At 29.1% G+C, this 22,118-nt stretch overlaps 2 protein-coding genes across 2 annotated transcripts; one reads left to right on the forward strand and one right to left on the reverse strand.

Moving 5' to 3' along the window:
- Window positions 1-1,797: 1,797 nt before the first annotated feature.
- On the reverse strand, window positions 1,798-10,905 carry LOC134684164 (uncharacterized). Its single transcript, XM_063543441.1, has 3 exons — window positions 10,846-10,905; window positions 4,107-4,268; window positions 1,798-3,079 (listed from the first exon to the last, which is right to left on the reverse strand). The coding sequence occupies exons 2-3, from the start codon at window positions 4,119-4,121 to the stop codon at window positions 2,501-2,503; spliced, it is 594 nt and encodes a 197-aa protein (XP_063399511.1). The 5' UTR covers window positions 4,122-4,268; window positions 10,846-10,905; the 3' UTR covers window positions 1,798-2,500.
- A 3,879-nt stretch (window positions 10,906-14,784) lies between these two features.
- On the forward strand, window positions 14,785-21,900 carry LOC134684165 (uncharacterized). The gene is made up of 3 exons (XM_063543442.1): window positions 14,785-14,920; window positions 18,911-19,095; window positions 21,216-21,900. The coding sequence occupies exons 1-3, from the start codon at window positions 14,789-14,791 to the stop codon at window positions 21,631-21,633; spliced, it is 735 nt and encodes a 244-aa protein (XP_063399512.1). The 5' UTR covers window positions 14,785-14,788; the 3' UTR covers window positions 21,634-21,900.
- Window positions 21,901-22,118: the final 218 nt, after the last annotated feature.

Raw genomic sequence — 22,118 nt, forward strand, 5'->3', positions numbered from 1 at the left:
AATAGAGCTTGATAAAAATCGTGATCCTTACTTTAAAACGTAATTATAAGTATTGAATGCTTCTTTTTGTAACTTTATAGGGTCGTAAAAGCGTTGACCGTGCGCACATTTCTAGAATGAAGCGCTTCCACGCTATATGCAATATGCATTTCGGTCAATGCTTTTACACACAAATAAAGTTACAAAAAGAAGCATTCAATTCTTAAATGAAACACTACAAAATTCCAACAGTCTGAAAAGACCAGTTTTTGTCTCGATTTGCATGAACTTTTACTCGACATTCTCGTTTTGTATGAAATTTTTGTAAAAATTCTCGACAAAGTCTTAATTTGTCTGAAATATGTATTTATATTCTCGACATTGTTCTCGACTATCTGTATTGTTTCTCGATTTTTCTCGACACTTTCTCGACAGTCTAAAATGTGTCTTGATTTGTCTTGACCTATTCTCGACTGTCTTGAATTTGTCTCGATAAGTCTTGACATATTCTCGACATTCTTAATGATAGATATAGGAAGATGTGGTGTGAGTGCCAATGAGACAACTCTCCATCCAAATAACAATTTAAAAATTAAACCATTATAGGTTAAAGTACGGCCTTCAACACGGAGCCTTGGCTCACACCGAACAACAAGCTATAAAGGGCCCCAAAATATGTCTGAATATGTCTCGACGCATTCTCGACATTCTTAATGATGTCTGAATATGTCTCGACGCATTCTCGACATTCTTAATGATGTCTGAATATGTCTCGACACATTCTCGACATTCTTAATGATGTCTGAATATGTCTCGACACATTCTCGACATTCTTAATGATGTATGAATATGTCTCGAGACAATCTCGACATTCTTAATGATGTCTTAATATGTCTAGACACATTCTCAACTATAAATTTCATCTGAATTGTGTATCGACACAGTCTTACAGTCTTAAACACTTTTTTGATTTTTTTTTCATTTCTATTATGGCTTAACTAGACTAAAAGAATTAGAATACAATATCACAATGCAAATTATAAAAACAACAATTTGGTCAATAATTGTTTATTAGCCATATAAACATTGAATATTATGCATGTAAAATGAAATATGTCTACAGTATGAGTGATTTCAATCATTAAGCACTTATTTATCATATGTATAAATTAACATTTGTAACCCATATTTAAATAGGTTTATATTTAACCATACTCACATTTGTATTTGTAACATTTTCATACCAATATTAATTTTTGTTCTTATCAAAATATTTACATATACACATTTTAATACAAAATATTTAATTGCCAAAATTTTGTTTCAGTAGTAATAATTTAAGTGTATAACTTGAAAAAGAACAGTAAATTCTAGAAAGAGAAATAAAGCAGAATAAATATCCTGTACAATGGTTGTAATTTGAAAGCTCAGAACTTTTTTTTTTCAATTATAGAAAAAAGTAGGATGTGAAATGTGTGTTTTGGTTTCCACATTTTGACACTACGTTTCTGAATTTTTATAGAAGTCGTTATCCTCATTGCTTTTTGAATTGATAATACTGACCGAAACCAAATCAGGACATACAATTGAGTGTCCAAAAAATAAATCAAACATATGCAAATTTATATAAAAGATATAACAAAAAACTGAATTCATCAAATATGGGTCCACTTTCTACATGATAACTTTTAAAAAGTACTCACAATGTTAAGGCAGATCATATGTAAGTTTCCTGAGGCTGAGATTAATTTTTTTTATACTTTGCTAAATAGAAGATTTTTATATGCTCTTTTAAAAAATAAATAGAAAGAATGGGCCTCTGTGCTATTTTTAAAACTATGAGTCATTGAAAAATTGTAGGATCATGCAAAAACACATTTTTGTGCAAAAAAAAAATCTATGAGATAGAACTTTCATTGAAAGAAATTGTGAGAAGATAGGTTTTATAATATGTATAAAGAAAAAAAAAGAAAAAGTGGTGTCACTGAACTGCTTTCTTGATACAAGTAAAATTTTAAAGAAATCCCAATCAGACCAGTAACTTTTTTTTACTAAAAGAGTTATCTCCCCTTAAATGGCTCAGTTGAAAAAAAATGTCTCTTAAACACAAAATGTATGGTATTTGTTTAAATATTTTGGATAATGCAATAATTATCTACCTATTGAAGGAACTCATTAATTACAAATTACTAAGAAATACTATAATAATATTAAGTCTTATATATTATTATTACCATTTTTTACAGGTGAAATACAGGTAAATGCGTTAAGGTGCAACTATTATTTTGGAAAAGTAATGCAAAAAAATGTTGGAAACGGAATACACCCTTTGAAAGGAATATCTCATAGAAAATAGCAAAGTTGACTTCCATTTAAAAAATCTCTTTTTATCCATTTATTTTTTTTCTTTTGAACAACTCGTTCTATATACAGCAAGAAAATACATAACAATGTACCTTTCCAAGTATATAAACTATTTATCTACTTCATACAAAATACATGTACATGTATAAATGCATATCTAAACATTTAAAAACAATATTTTATTGTCTTCTGAAGCAAATGCAACTGGATTGCTTATTTTATCAAAGCTAAATATATGTGTGTCAATCTTTCTGTCATCGGTGACCAAGAATAGTCCAGATTGTTCGGGAATGGGAAACATCTCCAATTTTACCCACATGGTAGCTTTATCTAGATGGTTGTGTTTGAAAATCTTAGAAATTGTGCCAAAGCGACGGTTTGTCCTATGCAAAACACTAACACAATAGTCATGTGAGCGTGATGCTGTCGTCTGATGCTCTGTTGTTGAGAAGAAAATTTGTCTTTTTAACTCGGCATCCTGTCTTTGGCTGAACTTAAGATATGTGACCACTGGGTCTATGTCAAATAACTCATAATTTTGGTCATATATATTATTGTAATTGTCTTTTAGAATTGATAGATCCTCACTTTGCAATATGAATCTTTTCGTAGATGCTGTAGATATATCTTGATGGTGAATGGAGTTTACTTTTTCTGCCAAGCGACACAGACTTGTTTGTCTGCTGTAATTTATAATTTCACCACTCAAAATATTGTGAGAGCTCCAATCGTATATCTGAAATATGAATTAAGGAAATTAATTTATGCATACTAGAGTAAGTGAATGAGATGTGATAAATTGTATTTTAACAAGGCTGTATTCCTTAACTCTTGAAAGCCAAATCAGCAAATTGTATATAGATAATGTTAAATGCTGAAAACCATCACATATAGGGTGCTCATGTGAACCCTCATATGCAGTATCTCAAGAAAAATGCGACAACCATATAAATCTTGTCTGTCTTGTGTTAGAATAAATACATACGTGTTGACTTTTAAACCTGAAGCATTTGTTTACAACTGTCTTAAATAAGGTACCTGGTGTTCAGTTGTTGTCGTTTGTTGATGTGGTTCATTTTTCTTTTCATTTCTTGTTTTTTATAAAAATTAGACTGTTGTTTTCCTATCTAAATGGTTTTACACTAGTCATTTTTTGGGGCCCTTAGTAGAAGTTGTTTGGTATGAGCTAAGGTTTTTTGTGGAAAAACGTTCTTTGGTCTTTAATGGTTTAATTTTAGTGATAATTATGAAAATGCAACACACAATATAACTTGCTAATATGAACCTTGATTCAAATTTCACCAAGCATTTTGAGCGTATTGTAAGGCAAAACATAGATCCCTACTTATAAAATTTCATTACACTGCACAAAATGCTTTGACTATCACTTGTCAAGGTGTAAAGTACAAACAAATATCAAGTCAATATCTTAAAGAAGATAAAAAAAAAGGCAGAAAGTAATGATTTGAGTGAATTTTCAAAGTCCAAGGACCATAACTCTGCACATATTGTTTTCATAGTATTATTCATCTTTCTCAGTACATTTTTAATCCCAAAATGAAAATTTGATACAAGTCAAAACGCCTTCATTTTATAACCTATCATCTATATATAAGACGTTGTGGTCTGCTCGTTGTGGCTCATTATTGAAGGTCATACGGTGATTTATAGTTTTTAATGTTTTCGTCTCTGGTGGACAGTTGTCTCATTGGCAATCATACCACATCTTCTTTTTTATGTTATTCAATTCTGTTTTAACTTACCCGGTATGTCTGCATCACTGTTGATTCTTCGTGTCCATGTTGTAAAATTTGTCTGGTCACCCAACTGTTTGCTCGTTCCAAAGGATAAAGCCATCTATCATACAATGGTCCATAGTCTTCATAACCCTCTGGGATATGATGTAGCAGGTGTGTTGTGATATTCTACAAATAAAAATATTTTAAACAAATGAAAAATTATAAATTCATACAGTATTATATAGTACTACATCTGAAAATAAAATTATATAAACCTTAATTCTGACTACAGTACTGACACTGGTTTAATTATTAATTATGAAGGATTGAAGTGTTACATTTAATAATACACGTACTGGTTTGTTTAATATAGAGTAGAAACAAACAAAAAAAAGTCACAAAACCTCAAAGAAAAAAAGATATAAAAAAAAATAATTATGAAACAAAATTAAAAAAATCAATCTACTAAATTGCTATACTAGTTCTGGTGCTCTTGTCATGGTTATGTGCCATATGAATATAACAAAGTAAACATTATGGAAATATGCTTTCTAAAGGTTAAGCTTAAATTTTATACATTTTTAATTTTGTGTAGAATTTGAAAGTAAAATTTAAGTTATAATCTAGCTTTTCTTGGACATAATGAAATTAAGTGAATCTCATCATCCACAGACTGACTGTGGATTTTCATAGATTGCCAAGTCTTTCGATTCTGTTGAATTAATTTTTATTTGACAAATTTTGCAAACAAATTGTTTCACATAATCATATATTAAAGAATATTACTGGTTAGGGCTATAAACTTTAAAGTTAATAGTACTATTTAAAAATGTTAACACAAAACCGCTTTACATATATAATGCACAAGGATGCAGGAAAATAAATAATTTACATTTATATTTAATCAAAAACACTTTAATTATAAACATGATAAATATAAATGTATTATAAACATAAAACTTCTGATTGTAATTAATGCATATCATTACCATTGCAAATATATTTGTACACAACATTTCAAATGTATTATACATAGTAAAATAATTTAAATGTTGTTTTGATAGCAATTAGGAAAAACAATCCAAACATTTAATGAATTTGTAAAAAACCTTTCATCATTTGAAGTTTCCTATCAGGATATATTTGAATGGCTTCACAAACCCACCCGTACGAAATTATAAGGCGTATTACGCCTGGAAATAAGGCGTAAACCAGGCGTAAGTGGTAGTTACGTGCCTAGATCCAAGCGTAAGGGAGCAGGAAACGTAAATTTAAAGTCCTGACGGGCGTAGAAAAAAGAAGTTAACCTGGCGTAAATTGAAATAATCAAGGCGTAAGTTTTCTTACGGGCGTAAATTGAAATAAGCAAGGCGTAAATTTTCTTACGGGCGTAAAACTGCTGGTATGGCGTAAATAGAAATACCCATAATGCTTTGTGCAAAGGATCATGGGAATTTTTTTTCAAAATTTGGCTCTCTGATTTTAGTTTTCAAGAGTTGGACACATGGCAGCTTCATATATTCAGGGATAATTTGCTTGTTTTGTACTTTTTGGAAGAATCTGAAATTGGAAATACTGAATCAAATAAATTAATGGAAATTGTGAAATATAAGGAAAGTTAGTAATACATGGTTCATAATAATAATGTGAGTATAATTAAGTATTATGTTCTATCAGAAATTTTGAAATTCCAAAACCTTTATCCTTGGATAATTACATTAAAATCTTTTACTTTAAGTTAAACTGTAGTATTAATTATCATTTATATTTTAGTTCAAAAGACAATAATTTTCAAAAACAAAAAAATAATGGTCATATTTCTTATTTAGACTTAAACTTATATGAGCCATTGTATTCACAAAATGTATTTATTGCTATATGAGCTTCTTCAATGGTTAATATTTCAAGTTTTTTGTCAAACAATAAGAAAAGTACAGAAGTTTGTATCAACTACACAAAAGTACACAGCTAGGTTAATACACTGAAATAAAATAAGTGTAGTATTATGTAAGGATACTACGCCTGGTTAATTTATTGACCAGACGTACTCATTTGCATATTACGCCTATTTTTTTTGTGAACCAGGCGTACTCATTACGCCTAATTTTACGCCTGGTTTACGCCTTAGTTACGCCTAATTTACGCCTGGTTGACGCCTGGTTTACGCCTGGATATGCATTTTGTAAACACTGCAATGCCGCCAGGTTAAAGTATGATTTTTACGCCTGGTTTCCATGTCATATACGGGCGTCACAGTTCGTACAGGTAATCATAAAATTAAAAACACAATAGAAATGGCATTTTCTATTTACAAGAGCTATACACATGTCAGCTTGGCATTGAAGCCATGTTCATCGTTATTATAACACCTGTAAAACTTCAAATAGAAAACACAAGTAGATGTTTAACCAATCAATTATCATCTTTTTAACCTTATATAAAAAGTAAAACTGAATTCTGGCACAGTATTGTTTGCTTGTCAACATGGAATATCAACGTCACTACCAGCCAACCCTTACACATCTTAACAATGTGAGAAGTAACAACCAGATAATGCATCAATACCAGCCAACTTATTCTCTGCCAACTAGTAGTAGATCAACAAGTCAGATGTCATACCAGCAAAATACGGTGAGTTGCAAATACACTATAGTAATTAGTTTAAATAATTAACATGTGAATAATTAATATAAGGCATCAAAATCTGTCTAGTAAAGTTATACTTATTTCGGTTTTTTATTTGGGAGGACAGATAGAAAAAGAGGGGAGGAGTGTTAATTACTCTGTATAAAATAATAATATTCAAACACAACCATTATAGACCCAATAAACCATTTCAACTCATTTTAGTTTCATTATTTTCTCACCTGTTTATGAATATGAACATGAATATTGCATTTTTATAAAGTAAAGTTATTTTTTTTTATCATATTTTCTAATAATCAGATAATTTTGCTTTGCTTTATATATCATATTTTATTTAAGGCCCTATTTTGCAATTTGATGTTGTTAAGTATAAAAAATCTTGATATTTAACATAATTGTATAATATTTGATTTAAACAATGATTTGTATAGTCTAACTATGATCCATGATTAACATAAACATTAGTATCAAATTTGAGATACAAATTTTTTTTACCAAAATTGTCTTCAATTATATTTAAGGATGTTTGCGTGTCATGTTTTGGATATTTTGTCAGCTTTTGAAATCCTCTGGTTTTATCCATTTGAATGCCTTAAAAAAATTTGACCATGAACCCCATTTTTTTCTTTGTATAAATCTTATACATGTATAATTATAAGCCATTTGTGAAAGTCTTATAAATCTTAATTATATTAAATAGTTTTTGATAACTTTTAACTGGTCAATGGTAAAGCTAGAAAAGTCAAGAGAGAACATTTCTGGCCAAAATTCCAATGGCTAATATCTCAAAAACAATCACATTGACCCCTATATTCTTTTTGATTTTTTTAATCCTCAACTTAACCCCTATCAATACATACTAGTTTTTGGAAAGTTGTTTATTTTGAATCTGAGCAGCAAACATCTGTTAACTGATGATATTCTGATGGTAGTTCATATCAAAATGTTTTTGATACTTATATCATGCTGATAGACCAACAGATATTTATTAAATGAACACTCTCTGTGTAATTATAATTAACTTTTCAACATGTTTCTTGCATTCCATGAATATAGGTTGTAAATTATAAAATATCCTTTTTGATGTTTATTAAAACAATTTCATCTCAGTATAGGTGTTGATCATTGTTGAAGGCCATACAGTGACCTATATTTGTTCATTTCTGTGTCATTTTGGTAGCTTTTGGAGAGTTGTCTCATTGGCAATCATATCACATCTGCTTCTTTTGGAAACATCTGTGCAAAAAATTATGAACTGATCTTCTAATGGTTTAACTTTGGACCCTTTTGGCCCCTTTTTCCTAAACTGTTTGGACCAAAACTCCCTAAATCAATCCCTACCTTCCTTTTACGGTCATAAACCTTGTGTTTAAATTTCATAGATTTTTATAAACTTATACTAAAGTTATGGTGCTAAAACCAAGAAAAATGCTTATTTGGGCCCCTTTTTGGTCCCCAATTCCTTAACTGTTGGAACCAAAACTTCCAAAAACAATCCCAACCTTTCTTTTGTGGTCACAAACTTTATGTCAAAATTTCATATATTTCTATTTGCTTAAACTAAAGTTATAGAACGAAAAACAAGAAATTGCCTATTAGGGCCCTTCTTGGCCCCTTATTCCTAAAATGTTGGGATCAAAACTCCCAAAACCAATCCCAACCTTCATTTTATGGTCATAAACCGTGTGTTAAAATTTCATAGATTTCTATTCACCTTTACTAAAGTAAGAATGCGTAAACTAAAATTATTCGGACGCCACAGATGACAACGCAAACGTGAAAGCAATATACGACGAAAAAAAATTCTATATTTGTAGTCGTTTAAAATTTTAATATAATTTAAATCATTGTGAAATTATTTTTAGTGGATATGTTATTTATGGATTTGCTTACAATTTATAAAATAGTATTTAAATAGGTTAAATTTTTGATCAATTCTAGGGGTCCTTGTTGAAATAAAGGTTAAAATGTTACAATACTTTAATGTTGTCATTAGTTTTTGTCGAGCCTTCGACTTTAGTCGAAAACACGAGACTAAGCGATCCTACATTCAGTTGTCGGCGGTGGCGTCCACAAATATTCACTCTGTTGTTAAAGTTTTTGAAAATTTTAATAACTTTCTTAAACTTTACTTGATTTTTACCAAACTTGGACAGAAGCTTGGCCCAAGAACACAGTTATTTCATAGTGCATTTCTTTTAGACAATAAATTCAAATTAAAAAATCGCACCTGCTCTTTCTCAAAAATATACCCGTGAGACAAATATTATCAAAATTATAGAAACTTCTCCCAGCCCTCACTCAAAATATTGACAATTCTGTATTAAGGGTGTGTAAAATTCAGTTTGACAGCTTCAGACGTGATAAAATTTGACCTTTTAGAACTGGTCCAATTCACTACTTAACAAAAAGTTTCAGCACCAAAATTTTTTTGACATGAATTACATCCCCCTACTTAATATTTCATGCATTTAATATAAAGAAATAAATTGGTAAAGTGTATTAAATAAAACATGTTAGTTATACACTGTTTTCACTAGGGACTATATTCGTAGACAACGAAAACCAAAGGACGATAACTGTGTCCTTGGACCTTATGATCATAAGATAGTATCCAGAAGAAAATTTTGTAAAAATTAAATTCCATTTTTTCAATATTTTACATGTAAATGGACTCAGTTTTTCTGCGGGGAAACATTACATTCACTCTGTGGTGAAAGTTTTTAAAATTTTAATAACTTTCTTAGACTATCCTTGGTTTGTACAGAAATTGGACAGAAGCTTATTTATGATCATAAGATAATATCTAGCAGTAAATTTTGTAAAAAATAAATCAATTTTTTCCTTATTTTACATTTGAATGGACTTAGTTTTTCTTCCAGTTAACATTACATATGTATTCTGTGTTTAAAACAAGTGTTGAATGTGATTTAAATATTCAAATGATTTTAAAGAGTTATCTCCCTGCTATGTTATACAAATGAACATTTTTAGGGCCTCCTTATAGCCTAACAGTGAAAAACTGAAGAAATAACATAAAATGAGAACTAACTAACAATACTTTTCAGATCACTAATATAACAAGACTAGTAGAATGTTACTTTCACTTGAATGTCATTTAATCAAACCATTTAATAATACCTCTTATTATTTTGTATATTCTGTAAACAAATTTATAGTCACAGATACTTCTTTTCACATCTAACTTTCTCTAGCCAGTTTCACAGTGATATAATGTCTTGTACTTTTATTATACATAATTGCAGTCCCCTTGATAATACTAGAGCAAGGAAAATTCACATAATTTAGATTAATTTAAACTTTAGAGATAAATTTGTGATCAATCCTGCAGTAGATACAATAAATTTTACAATTTCAATGCATCTTTGGAATTGCAAGTTTGAACATGATGAGTCTAAACTGATTTTTTTGAGTCTGGGACTCATTGACTTGCCTTAGAGAGAACCCTGATAAGATATGCACTATAAGTATAAATAAAAAAAATCATTGAAAAGCAGGGGTGGATTAAGCGGGTTTTACATAGGGCACCCCCCCCCCCTTTTTGTGGGAAAAATTGATTGCTTATATAAATCACTAAAGCATGACTGATGCAGGGACCCTCTTAGTTAGTCAGTGGAAACCCTCTTGTGAACATTTCTAGATCTGCTACTGAAATGGACACTATTCTTTTCACTATAAATATTGACTAAATAAATAACTATGCTGTGTTTTGTGAGGCTGCAACCTTTTGATTATCGGGAAGGGGGATTTCAATTCAAGACAAACATCTTTTTTCTTTGGCAAAAACAAATCTATATTTTTGCCATTTGGGGACTAGTCCAAAATCCATTTGTTTTCTTTCAATTTTAGCATCATATTACACATAGTCATAGTGGCAGCTGCATGAGGATGCAACATACATATCATATTTACTGGTCAAAAACAAATATTTTTTTTTCTCCAAAACCTGTAAACAAACTTATAACCACCACCCCTCCTAATCAAATGGTTTGTCCTAAATGCAACATTACCATTTCTATTTTCACCTGGATAAGGAGGTAAAGTTAGAAAAGGCTTTGTTTGAAAAACAAATGAAGAAAATCTCTAAAAATCCTACATTTATCCATCTGTCTAATCAATCTGTCTGTTTGTCAATGTTCACGAGATTGGCAAACACAGAAAAAATGTCACATGATACAACGTTTCAACCTTCACCTTAAATCAGCTTCTAGCTCTGTCGTCTGAACCACATGCAGCTAAGATGTTAGACAAAATTTCCTGTTTATTAACCTTTTTGCATAATAAGATGGGACTCAGTTATTTCAAAAAAGGTAGACAATATTCATTTGTTATAGTCACTGATAATTATGTGAGGGACTATCCACTAGGATGGGGGAGGGGGGTGATTTTTCTTAAAAAAATTATCATGGTCAAGCAGATGACAAAAAAATATATTCTTAAGCCAGTTTGTCCCATGCCGTTAATATACAATGTTAGTGTTGAATATAGAAAATTAATTTGAATAAAGCGCCTATAAATGACTGTGCAATATTTATATGAGGGTTGGGATAGTGCAAAAATGGACGGGGCACATAATTTTTTTAGGCGAATAATGAGTGGGGTGAAAAGTTGATAAACTAACATATGGGGGGGTGCACACTTTTTTAATAACCCTTTCATGTGTGCATTTTAAAACAATTAAATCAATTCAATTCTATTCAATTCTTTATAACTTTAAGCACATTATGCTTATCAGAGCAATACATACAAATACATTTCTATAACACAATATGACATAAATCAAGAGTGTAAAAGATTAAAACTATATTTTTCAAAATCAAATTGAATAACAGCACTTAAACAAATCAATGACTTGAGGATGATTGTTAGTTCATATACTTATACATTATCTGAATGCATTATGTTTATAGGTCTAAATGTTCTTATTTATTATACACATATTTGTTATTTCTGTGAAAAAAGAAAGAAAAAAAAGCACAATTGAATATAAACCAATAAAACCTAATACAGAGCTTCAATACATTTTTGTGTGTTTTTGTGTCTTCAACTTCAACAAAAACTACCTTGACCAAAAACTTAAACCGTAAACTCCCACTTTCATTTTCTCTGAAAAGTTGACCGTGAAATTGTGATTAAAAGTTTAATTTGGCTTTAAAATTGGAAAGATCATATCATAAACAACAAGTGTACTTAGTATCAAGTTCAGCTTCCTTAAAAAACTACCTTGATCAAAAACTTTAACCTGAAGTGGTGCCAGCAAACTCACAGACATACTAACTGACGGACAAAGGAACGGAGGCACAGACCAGAAAACAAAATGCCCCTCTTCTATTGTAGGTGGGGCATAAATAATATTAAATTGCTTATAGTACATTATTATTAAGCATTGTCAAAATATCTGAAAACTAAAAATGATGTAAATTAAACATAGCATAACGTATGGTAAACAAATGCTTAAAGTAAACAGAAAATAATTTCAATTGTATTATGAACAATCATTAGCCTTTCAAAAAGGGCTAAGTGCTCTCGCTTAGTAGATTAATTCATTTACTAGAATAGCCACATGCATCAATCAACAAATCTTACTACACACGTGAGGTCAAACGTTATAAAGTAGTATTCATCATTTAAAGTTGTTGTTTACTCCAGAAGATTCACCTATTTTAGATAAAAGTTACCTGTGTAAAATTTAATTCTTGAGCATTAAAAGAATGTCAACGTAATCTATGATACAGCTGAATTATGTCCCTTGGGAGTATTAATTTCCAACAAAAGTCCTTGCAAACAGTTGAAATGAAAAAAATGTATATATGCCTGATATAAAAAAAAGATAGAAACTACTAAATGAAGCCATATTGAAATATTTGCTGAATGAATTGCCAAGAATGTGAACAATTCTTTACACCGGAGAATATAAATTCTATCCAATTTAAGCCTCAACTCAGGTTGGTCTCTATTTTCTTAGATGGACAATTTAACATTTCTTATTTTAATAGATTATGGCTATAGAGAAATATCCAAGTGATACATTTAGGGAATTACAAAGCAAATATAAGGCAAATAACCCAGTTAAAATATTTGTTTCTACTTTAATTCTTGAGTTTCCAATTAAATTAATCATTGTGAAAGGTAAAAACAAATACAAAAGAACAATAGTTTGGTGCAGTTTATACAATATAGCTTATATTGAAATCCGAATATACAGTTTAATTATTTACCCATCAATTTGACGTATTATGATGACTTTGGACTTTTTTCTCGAAACAGTATTAATGTTCTCAGTGAAACATTTCTATACTTTGTGATAAAAATCAAATGTACTAAGCTTCAAAAAAGTAAAAACATAACTGAAGTCTGATGCCCACGGTCATTTAACACCAAATTAATGAATATTTATATAATATTTCAAAAGGTTTCAAAATTGAATTTGGAAATATACACACTACAGATGACTCATAGATAGATAAAAAAAATATTGTACCCTTGGATCCAATCACAGTGCTCCTAAGTTGACTTCCTTCACAACAATTAAATCTTTATAATATTGAAATATATGCATTTTAGTTGAAATATCAAATCTGATATGTACATGTATTATTGATTTCGTAAAAAAAATATCATATGTGTACTTAATTTTTATTTAAGCAGGGCAAGGACTTTTTTCCCATTAATTAAAGCCAAGCGAGAACTTTTTTTAATAATAAATATTGACAGGCATAGTTTTCTTTTTATTTGCTCCCAGCAAAATCACACTAGTGTTTCAAAAAGTAGTATCTACATTGTATTATCATATGGTGGAATTAAGTCGACAATTAAACATGAAATTCAGAAGTGGCATTATAGTAGACAAATATAGTGTTGCAAAATCTAGTACTTTTTATATCTTTTAAACAGAAATTATCCCATTTGTACTTCTCCCTTTTTCCAAAGATCTTTCTCAAAAGTCATATATATTTATTAGCTTTCTCTTTTACCAATACATACATGTAAACATGTTGTGCTACTTTTTTCTTTCACAAATAAATTTTTTACTCTTTGGTTGGGTTGTTTTTCTGTGACATTCCTTGTTTCCATCTGTAATTTTATTGTTATTAACCTCATCCTATTTCTTTATATAAATCTGATATTTTTAAATTTTCAAACAATGTATTATGATAATTTGTGTTGATAATTACTTAATACAAACAACTAACAAGAATGAAATTAAAACTCTGAGATGGGGAAATATGAACTTTTTGCTTAAAGAGTATATTTATATATATAGTTAATTAGCTAAATAAACATGATAAATAAACATAAAACTATTTTGTCCAGGGTAAAACAGTTAAGATGGTTACACTAAAGACTGGTGTCTGTGTAAATGGTGAGAAGTGAGGGTCTAGCATTGATATTAACCATTTATATCTAAAATTAATAAGTAATTTTGCAATAATATGTCATTATAAAAACAACCATTTTTTTTCAAGAAACCAGTCATGGTACATACATGTAACTAAATTAGCCAATACAATAATATATTAGAAAAATTAAATAAAATACACTTGTATCAAAGTTGTATGTATATTTTTAAAAGTACATGTATCTTACTAATTAAGTTCTTTAAATAAATAAAATAAAAGTAACTTGTACATGTATGTAGTACTCTTGACTGTGATATTTCTGTACATTTCCGCATCTTTGGCAAATAACAATTTCTTAGTTAATTATTATTGTTCTATTACAAAGGCAAAATACTCAAATAATTGCTATGACTGAGATAATAAAATAGTCTATTAAAAGGATGTCTATGCTCAAGTCTTAATTTACTGAATATTTTAAGAGTTCACTGAAATTATTATCATGTTTCCATATTTTATCATGCATACAAAAGTGATTTAATTTACATTGCAAATTTCTTATTTAATTTTCAGATGCTGAATCCTTCCTCTCAAGACAGTCATAACAGATCTATGGCCACACTACAGAACTTTAATACACAATCTAACAGAGGAGATCAGCCACCAAAGTGTGATCTAAGATGCTAGTGCTGTGCTGTACAAATGGCTTTTGGACTAGTGTGTGCCTGTAATCTGACCAAAGAAAGTGTTGGTACACAGACTGATATTTTAGTTCTCAACATGACTACTGAAGATTACTTCAAACCAAAGACAACTGCTTTTAAGCTATTACAGGTAAGACAATTATGTATTTTATATTTTACTAGACCTTTAATTAAGAGTATCAGTTGAACACAATAAAAGTAATAGTAAATTCTTATATATACATGATAGATGTAGTAATACTATCATACTTGGAAAAAATAAAATAAAATATATAAGGGTCTGTTCTAAAAAAAAAAAGGACTTTTATTTTCTAAATTAATTCTAACCAATATTTTAAAAAGGAAATTTGTATTAAGACATTTTTAATCAAAAGATTGTTGGATTATATATTGTCAGATGTGACCTTAATATTATTTATTTCCATTAGAAAGTAAAACAAGTCTTATCATATCAGAACTATCCTCATACATTAAGGAATGAATTTTCAAACTAATAAGTTATCAGTATGATTGATAATGGTCTATGCATTTGTTATAGAGAGTGTTCAATGAAAGAAAGTAATATATTATTATACTGTATTAGTCTGGTACTAATTTAGCATGATCAAAACTACCATTCAGAAGCATACTACAATTTGTACATTGTGAATCAACAGAAAGAACACATTTAAAGTTGAAAAGATGATAATCAGCCTGAATAAACCATAATCAGAAAATCTTAACATTCAGCAATTATAAATATATAAAAATGTTTTTCCCCATTTTCTAGCATTTAAAAAAGTATAATTTATATAAGTTTTAAAGTTATCCAATAAGTGTCAAATGAAAGATAAGCTTTAAACATTCAGTGGTAGTTCAGATACATATTCAGGACAAGCCATAATAATGAAAAAAATATCAATTAGAATTGTTCTTATAGGGAAGGTGAATGTGACTGACATTGCCTAGCCTTCAACAATAATCAAATACTTCAATTTAACATTAAGCCCCATTTATACAAATTAATATCTAAAAATGTTTTATTTGTTTATGTGTCGATATTTATTTAAAGGACCTGCTAATTTTAAATACTTTGAATTGTAATTAAAAAAATTATAAACTATTTAGGTAAAACAGGCAGTATGTATGACCTTCAAATAGATATATATTTTCAGTTCTGATAGCAGAAGTCTATACCATGCACTTAAAACTTTGAATATTTAAATATTATAAATCAATGAAATAAAACTGAGTTGTACATGCTGTAACTTACACTTGTCATTTCGGGGCCTTTTATAGACGTCTATGCAATATGGGCTTTGCTCATTGTAGTAGACTGTACAGTGATTATTTAGTTAAGTGTCATTTGGTCTCTTGTGGAGAATTGTCACATTGGCAATCATGAATCATACCTCATCTGCTTTTTGATATGAAAGAACTTAATTTTGATAAATAGAAAATTTATACTATAAATTTGGAAACATTATTGCAGAAAAAAAGACTAAAAATATTGATAGGATATATGGAACTCATTTTCCTGATATTTGACACTTGTGGGGGTGACTGCAAAATATGAAAAAAACTATGATCAAGGTGAAATAAATTGTATTTCTGTTTGTTTCATACACTGATACATTGTATGTCAAGAATTGAAGATAATCAAATGTGAATTTTCATTGAAAAGAAAAATTGCCAAAGTTTTAACTCGTATATTCATATTTTTACAAGCTTCTAAGGATTAATATAATATATATATAGCACAAAGTTTTTTTTTCAAAAATGCATTTTGAGGGGAGGCGACTCTGAAAGAGTGCATTTTCTGAAGGAATCTACTTGTGTATCTTGCTGTTTGTATTATAGCCTTAACTGTGACCCTATATATTCTTTACATATTTCAAAAGCCTTTTCAAAAGTATCTCACTAATTGTTTATTTTTTTAACCATTCATAATCATCAAAATCTATTTAGATTTGTCTCTGCAGTGTATATACAAATCAGTATAATTATAGTCAAGTATGAGTTAAAAAAAAAATAAAGTCTACTCACCATATTTGAATGGAACTGCAACACCAATAGTTTAATACAAGAAACAAGATTAACAACATTTATGCACTGACAGGATTATGAGATATGGATTTCAATTAAATAATTGAGGTTATATTTATATGGCATTGCTTATGTTTGTGTCTAAGACTTTCTGATTGGCCAATGAGTTTTTAAACATAGGTAAAAGTAAAATGATGCTGTTTCATGATTGGATCAAAAACATCAATCAAAGGATTAAATAATTATTTACCTTTGATCAGGTTGAAAAAGTATTAAATTTTATTTTGAAAAAAGTTTTAACTATAGGTAATACACGAAAGGTGTGAAATTTTTTAAAAGATCTAATATATATATAGTGCAATACAGATGTCAAGGTTGATGATGTAAATTAAGATCAAAATGATAAGATTAAACTCTTACCTTCATCAATTGTACACTGACCATTTAAAGGTGTGAAAATTACTAATAAGTGAATTAAAATGTATTAAAGTAAAATAAAATGAATTGGAAAAATTATGATTGAATTATGAAAAAATAATAAAGCTTTTCTTTTAATGCATATTACACATCTGGGACTATTATTAATATTATACTGAGGTTCACTATTTAAATGTTTTAAACACTTAATGATAGGGTACTTTGATATTTAGTATTAAAGGAGAAATTTTTCTAAGTTTTAAATAAATCTGTTTATTCTTTACATGCCATTAAGGTTTCACTTAATTTTGAATTAAAACTTAATGAATGATATTTGAAATGAAGTTAATGTATTGTTATATATAAAATTGTTTGGCCCATGAATTAATATTATTTCTTGAAAACTTTAAACAATACTAAGTTTTCTTATAAAGAAAATGGTTCAAATGGATAATGTATGCCTACGGCATGAAGATATGAAACAACAAATGAATTAAGTCAGAGAAAATTAATACACCTGAAATTTTCTTAACACATACAAAAAAAAGCTCTTTTTTCAGCTTAACCTTTTAGGCTATTTGTTTAGTAGTGCACTCCCTTTAGTTCATTTACTCCTAGCTTTTGTTAATTATGCTGAAAAGGAATACATTACAGTATGATTATGAATAAATAGGTGTAATATACTGAGTAAGTTCCAGATACCTATTTAATCTTCATATATTAATGATTAATATTTTTCAACAGTTTTTTGGTAAAATTGTAGGAGTGTCAACTTATAGTAAGTTTGATAAAAATAATTAAAAAAGATTCAAAATAAGATTCAAAATTTATCAAGGAAACTCAAATGTTACTATGTGACTTTTAGGTAAACAGGAAAAAGTCACAGGACATAAAGTCACAAAAAAAATGAAAATAATTGCAGTGAACATATTTATTTCAAAATGTTTATGACAAAAATGATACATGATTGTATAATTTAAATATATAAAAGAAAGATCTTTAAATATTTTCTTTTTATAACATATTCATTATTCAGTTTAGGAAATTGTTCTAAGGAGAATTGAGGGTACAAAAAAATCTGCAAAAATTGAAACATTTTTTTTTCACTAATCATTTTATTTATAACATCAATCATTAGTTGTTACTTTATGATATGGTAAAAAAACAGTCGTTTTGGCCCCAGATGACTTTTAAAATGTTTAAATGATTAAAAAAGCTACAAGTTATAATCCCTCTTTGGGGAAAAATGCCATTATTTTGCATAGGAATTAAGAATAACTATTTTAACTCATTGGTGACCTACATTTTTTTTCAAATTAACTGATCTTAAACTAAACTTGTAAAATTTAAACCATTTCTGTAATTTAGTTCTTTTTTTGTTTCAATTTTACCTTTTTTTCTCCTATTAGTTCAACAGAAAAAAAAGTACCTCAACAAAAATGCATGCTTCTTTCAAAGGTAGATTTTGAGCAAAGATAAACAGTGACCCCATATTTTTATTTATTTATTTCCATTAAGAATAGGATAAAGTTTATTTTTAGAAAAAAATAGCGAAATCCTATGTTTAAAAAAAAATATAGTGTGTCACACTTAGTGAATGTCAGTACATCAGAACTTATTCCTTAATTTCTTTCTGTAATATTATCATTCATTTTATCATATTTATTCATCATTGTAGAACCAGATAACCAGTGTCCTCCATACAACCAAACTGAGCAGCACATCTGACAAAGCTTTTGAAGACAGTGTTTCTGAAGTTATCAACTTCATTAATGATCTACCAGACACACCTAGAACCAGAGAAAAAGTTAGAACAAGGTTCAGGAAAAGAATGTACAACCAAAAGGGATATGAAAAAAACAAGTGAGTATAATTTTTTTTTAAAGAAGTGTATGCATAATTCATGCTCCTGCCACCAGGTCAAAAGAGTGTTAAGTTTACCTTTGTCCCTAAGAACATGTATGTCTGTATTATGTGTTTAAAAGATAAGGGGGCGTAGCATACAACATTCTTGAGTTATATAAAAAAAGAAGATGTGGTATGATTGCCAATGAGACAACTATCCACAAAAGACCAAAATGACAAAACATTAACAACCACAGGTCATAGTACAGTTTTAACAATGAGCAAAGCCCATACCTGATAGTCATCTATAAAAGGCCCCAATAAGACAATGTAAAACAATTCAAACAAGAAAACTAACGGCCTTATTTATGAAGAAAAATGAACGAGAAAAAAAATATGTAACACATAAACAAACGACAACCACTGAATTACAGGCTCCTGACTTGGGAAAAGCACCTACATCTTCTCTAAGGAGGCTAGCGCCTAGCGGGTGTTAGATTTTCAGAAAAAAATTTAAACATTTATTTTTCATTACAAATTTCATATATTACCTTCAGTAGTTATTACTTTATCATATGGTACAGAAATCATTCCAAAAAATCAATCGTGTTGGCCCCAGGTGACTTTTAAAATGTACATATCATTGAAAAAGCTCCAAATTATCTCCCTTTGGCGCCAAAATGCCAATTTTTGGAATTTAAGGAGACTCGCAGGTCTAAATCAAATTTTGCATTTAATATAGGATTTCTCTTTTTTTTTAATATGTTTTATATGTGAAGCAACTTTGTTACTATTTTGTTTGAACAACAAATATCAATAATGATAAAATAATTGCTATGAACACAAAATGTCAAAGTAGCTTTGTACATAAATGGCTTCATTTTGCCATTAAACATATCCTTTGCATGATTAAAATTTAAACCAGATCATTGATGACTATATCTATATTTTATAAAGAGGTAAGGTAAGGTAAGATCTAAGAATTTTCGCAACAATTAAACACCTCAAATTCGAATTGAATAGTTCTATTGCAATGAATTTCATATCATCAATTAAATATGTGTTAAGAAATATAACCCATGGACAACTTTCCACCAGAGTCCCGAGAAAATCTATTCTACATTATTAAAAAATTATTCACCATACTACCTATATACCAGCATAGCAAGTTATAAGAAGACCAAGAGTAACACCTGTTTAACAAACCAATAAATGGTCTGAATAAATTTTAAAATTAAAAACAAAAAACATGTAATTTATATAAATCACAGAATTACATGGTCTTGATTATTTTAGACAAGTGAATTAGTGACATAGTACACTCAGAGAGTTGATATGAATATGTTAACAAAATTAACAATTGTTGATAAATATATCTTCAGTGTACCTTTTCCACTTCTGTTCTGAAAAAAAAACAATTAAAGAAACAGGAAACAAATACTGGCAAATAAACTTACCTTACAGAATGAGATGATGATACCAGTTTCTTTTTACTTCTTAGTGATCTTCTGAGATTTCTTGTTCAGTTGTCACGTTTCATGTTTCCGGTACTCGCTTTTAAATTATCATGCAAACCGTGAATTAAAGGTGTAGCGATATATATGAGATATAGATGAAAAAAAAATCTTCCAGTTAATCAAATTAAGAACTCTTTTTATAGAATGTCAGTTCCTGATCCTAATTATAGAATCAAGAAGTCAGGAAGACCTAACATGCTTATTATTCCCAAATTTCTATAAAATTAAATGGTTTAATAAAGAAGAATTAAAAAAGACCCTTCCACCCATCTGATGTTAATTTTCCCTATTGTGGCTAACATTGGACACCATCTAAAAAAGGGAGATAATTGAATATTTTATGCAATAAGATAACAGTTATTATTATTGTTATTTTAAACACATTTGTTGTTGTTAACAATTCAATATTTTAAGTTATATACTAGTGAAAGAGGTGTGTTATAATGCAGCATGATATGTCGGTGCATTAGTCATAACAGCTAAAACAAAATAATAACATTTCAGTTGACGAGTTAACTATATAAAAACCAAATTACTTATAAAAAGAAAATCTGAATAAATATTTACAAACTTAGGTTTATAGAAGTACAAAAATACTAATTATTTATTTTTTTATTTTAGAGAGTTAGCCATAGCGACTGGCGGTAGTGTTAGGAAATTGCAGTGGAAGAAAGCCAGAGAGGCAGTAATACCACCAAAACAACCAAGGGCATCCGTCAAACAAAGGAATATTTCAATTGTGAGTTCCTCAACAACATCACCCATATCTTCTCCTGCCACATCTCCAGTATCTTCTCCTGCACATACTCCAGAAACTTCACCCACTCAACCTCCAATGATTTCTCCTGCTTCGTCAGTCACTTCTCATACACCAGTTTTGACGGAACAACTTCCACAGACAAACAGTATAGGAGTTTATTTTAAAATTGGAGACAATGTCTGCATTGCAAGTGGCGGCAAGACTTATGACTTCGCAACCGTGGAAAAGATATGGAGCTCAAGAGTGGACATCACCTACCTAAAAAAAAGCCGGGCCTAAGCTATCAACATGGAAGTTAGGTAGTGGTAAACCCTACAAAGACAGTATCCATAAGAACAGTGTCTTTCATTGCTTGGGCAAAGCAGATCAAGTAGAGGGTCAGCTAATGCAGACAATAAAGAAAAAACTTAATAGCCTTTTTTAGTAGACAATTTGGTTAAAACATGTAAAGTTTGACTTTTGAAATATGTAATTTTATTGTCATTAAAATTTTATTTTCAGATTTTATCAAAATTTACTAGTAATTTAGGGGCCCTTTATGAGCCAAGGCTTAAAATGGTTTACTTTTTTAAATTGTTATTTGGATATATAGTTAAGTCAATGTCTCATTGGCACTCACACCACATCTTCCTTTATCTATAAATTAACAGTTTTAATTATAGGTTAAGCTAGCTGATTGTTTTTTTGTATATATTTATGTAAATATTTCAGGTTTCAATTTAGATATATAATATAAAGTACTCATTGAATTAAAAATATATTTA

This window comes from Mytilus trossulus, chromosome 9 (genome assembly GCF_036588685.1).
Source record: "Mytilus trossulus isolate FHL-02 chromosome 9, PNRI_Mtr1.1.1.hap1, whole genome shotgun sequence".
Classification (NCBI taxonomy): Eukaryota; Metazoa; Mollusca; class Bivalvia; order Mytilida; family Mytilidae; genus Mytilus; species Mytilus trossulus.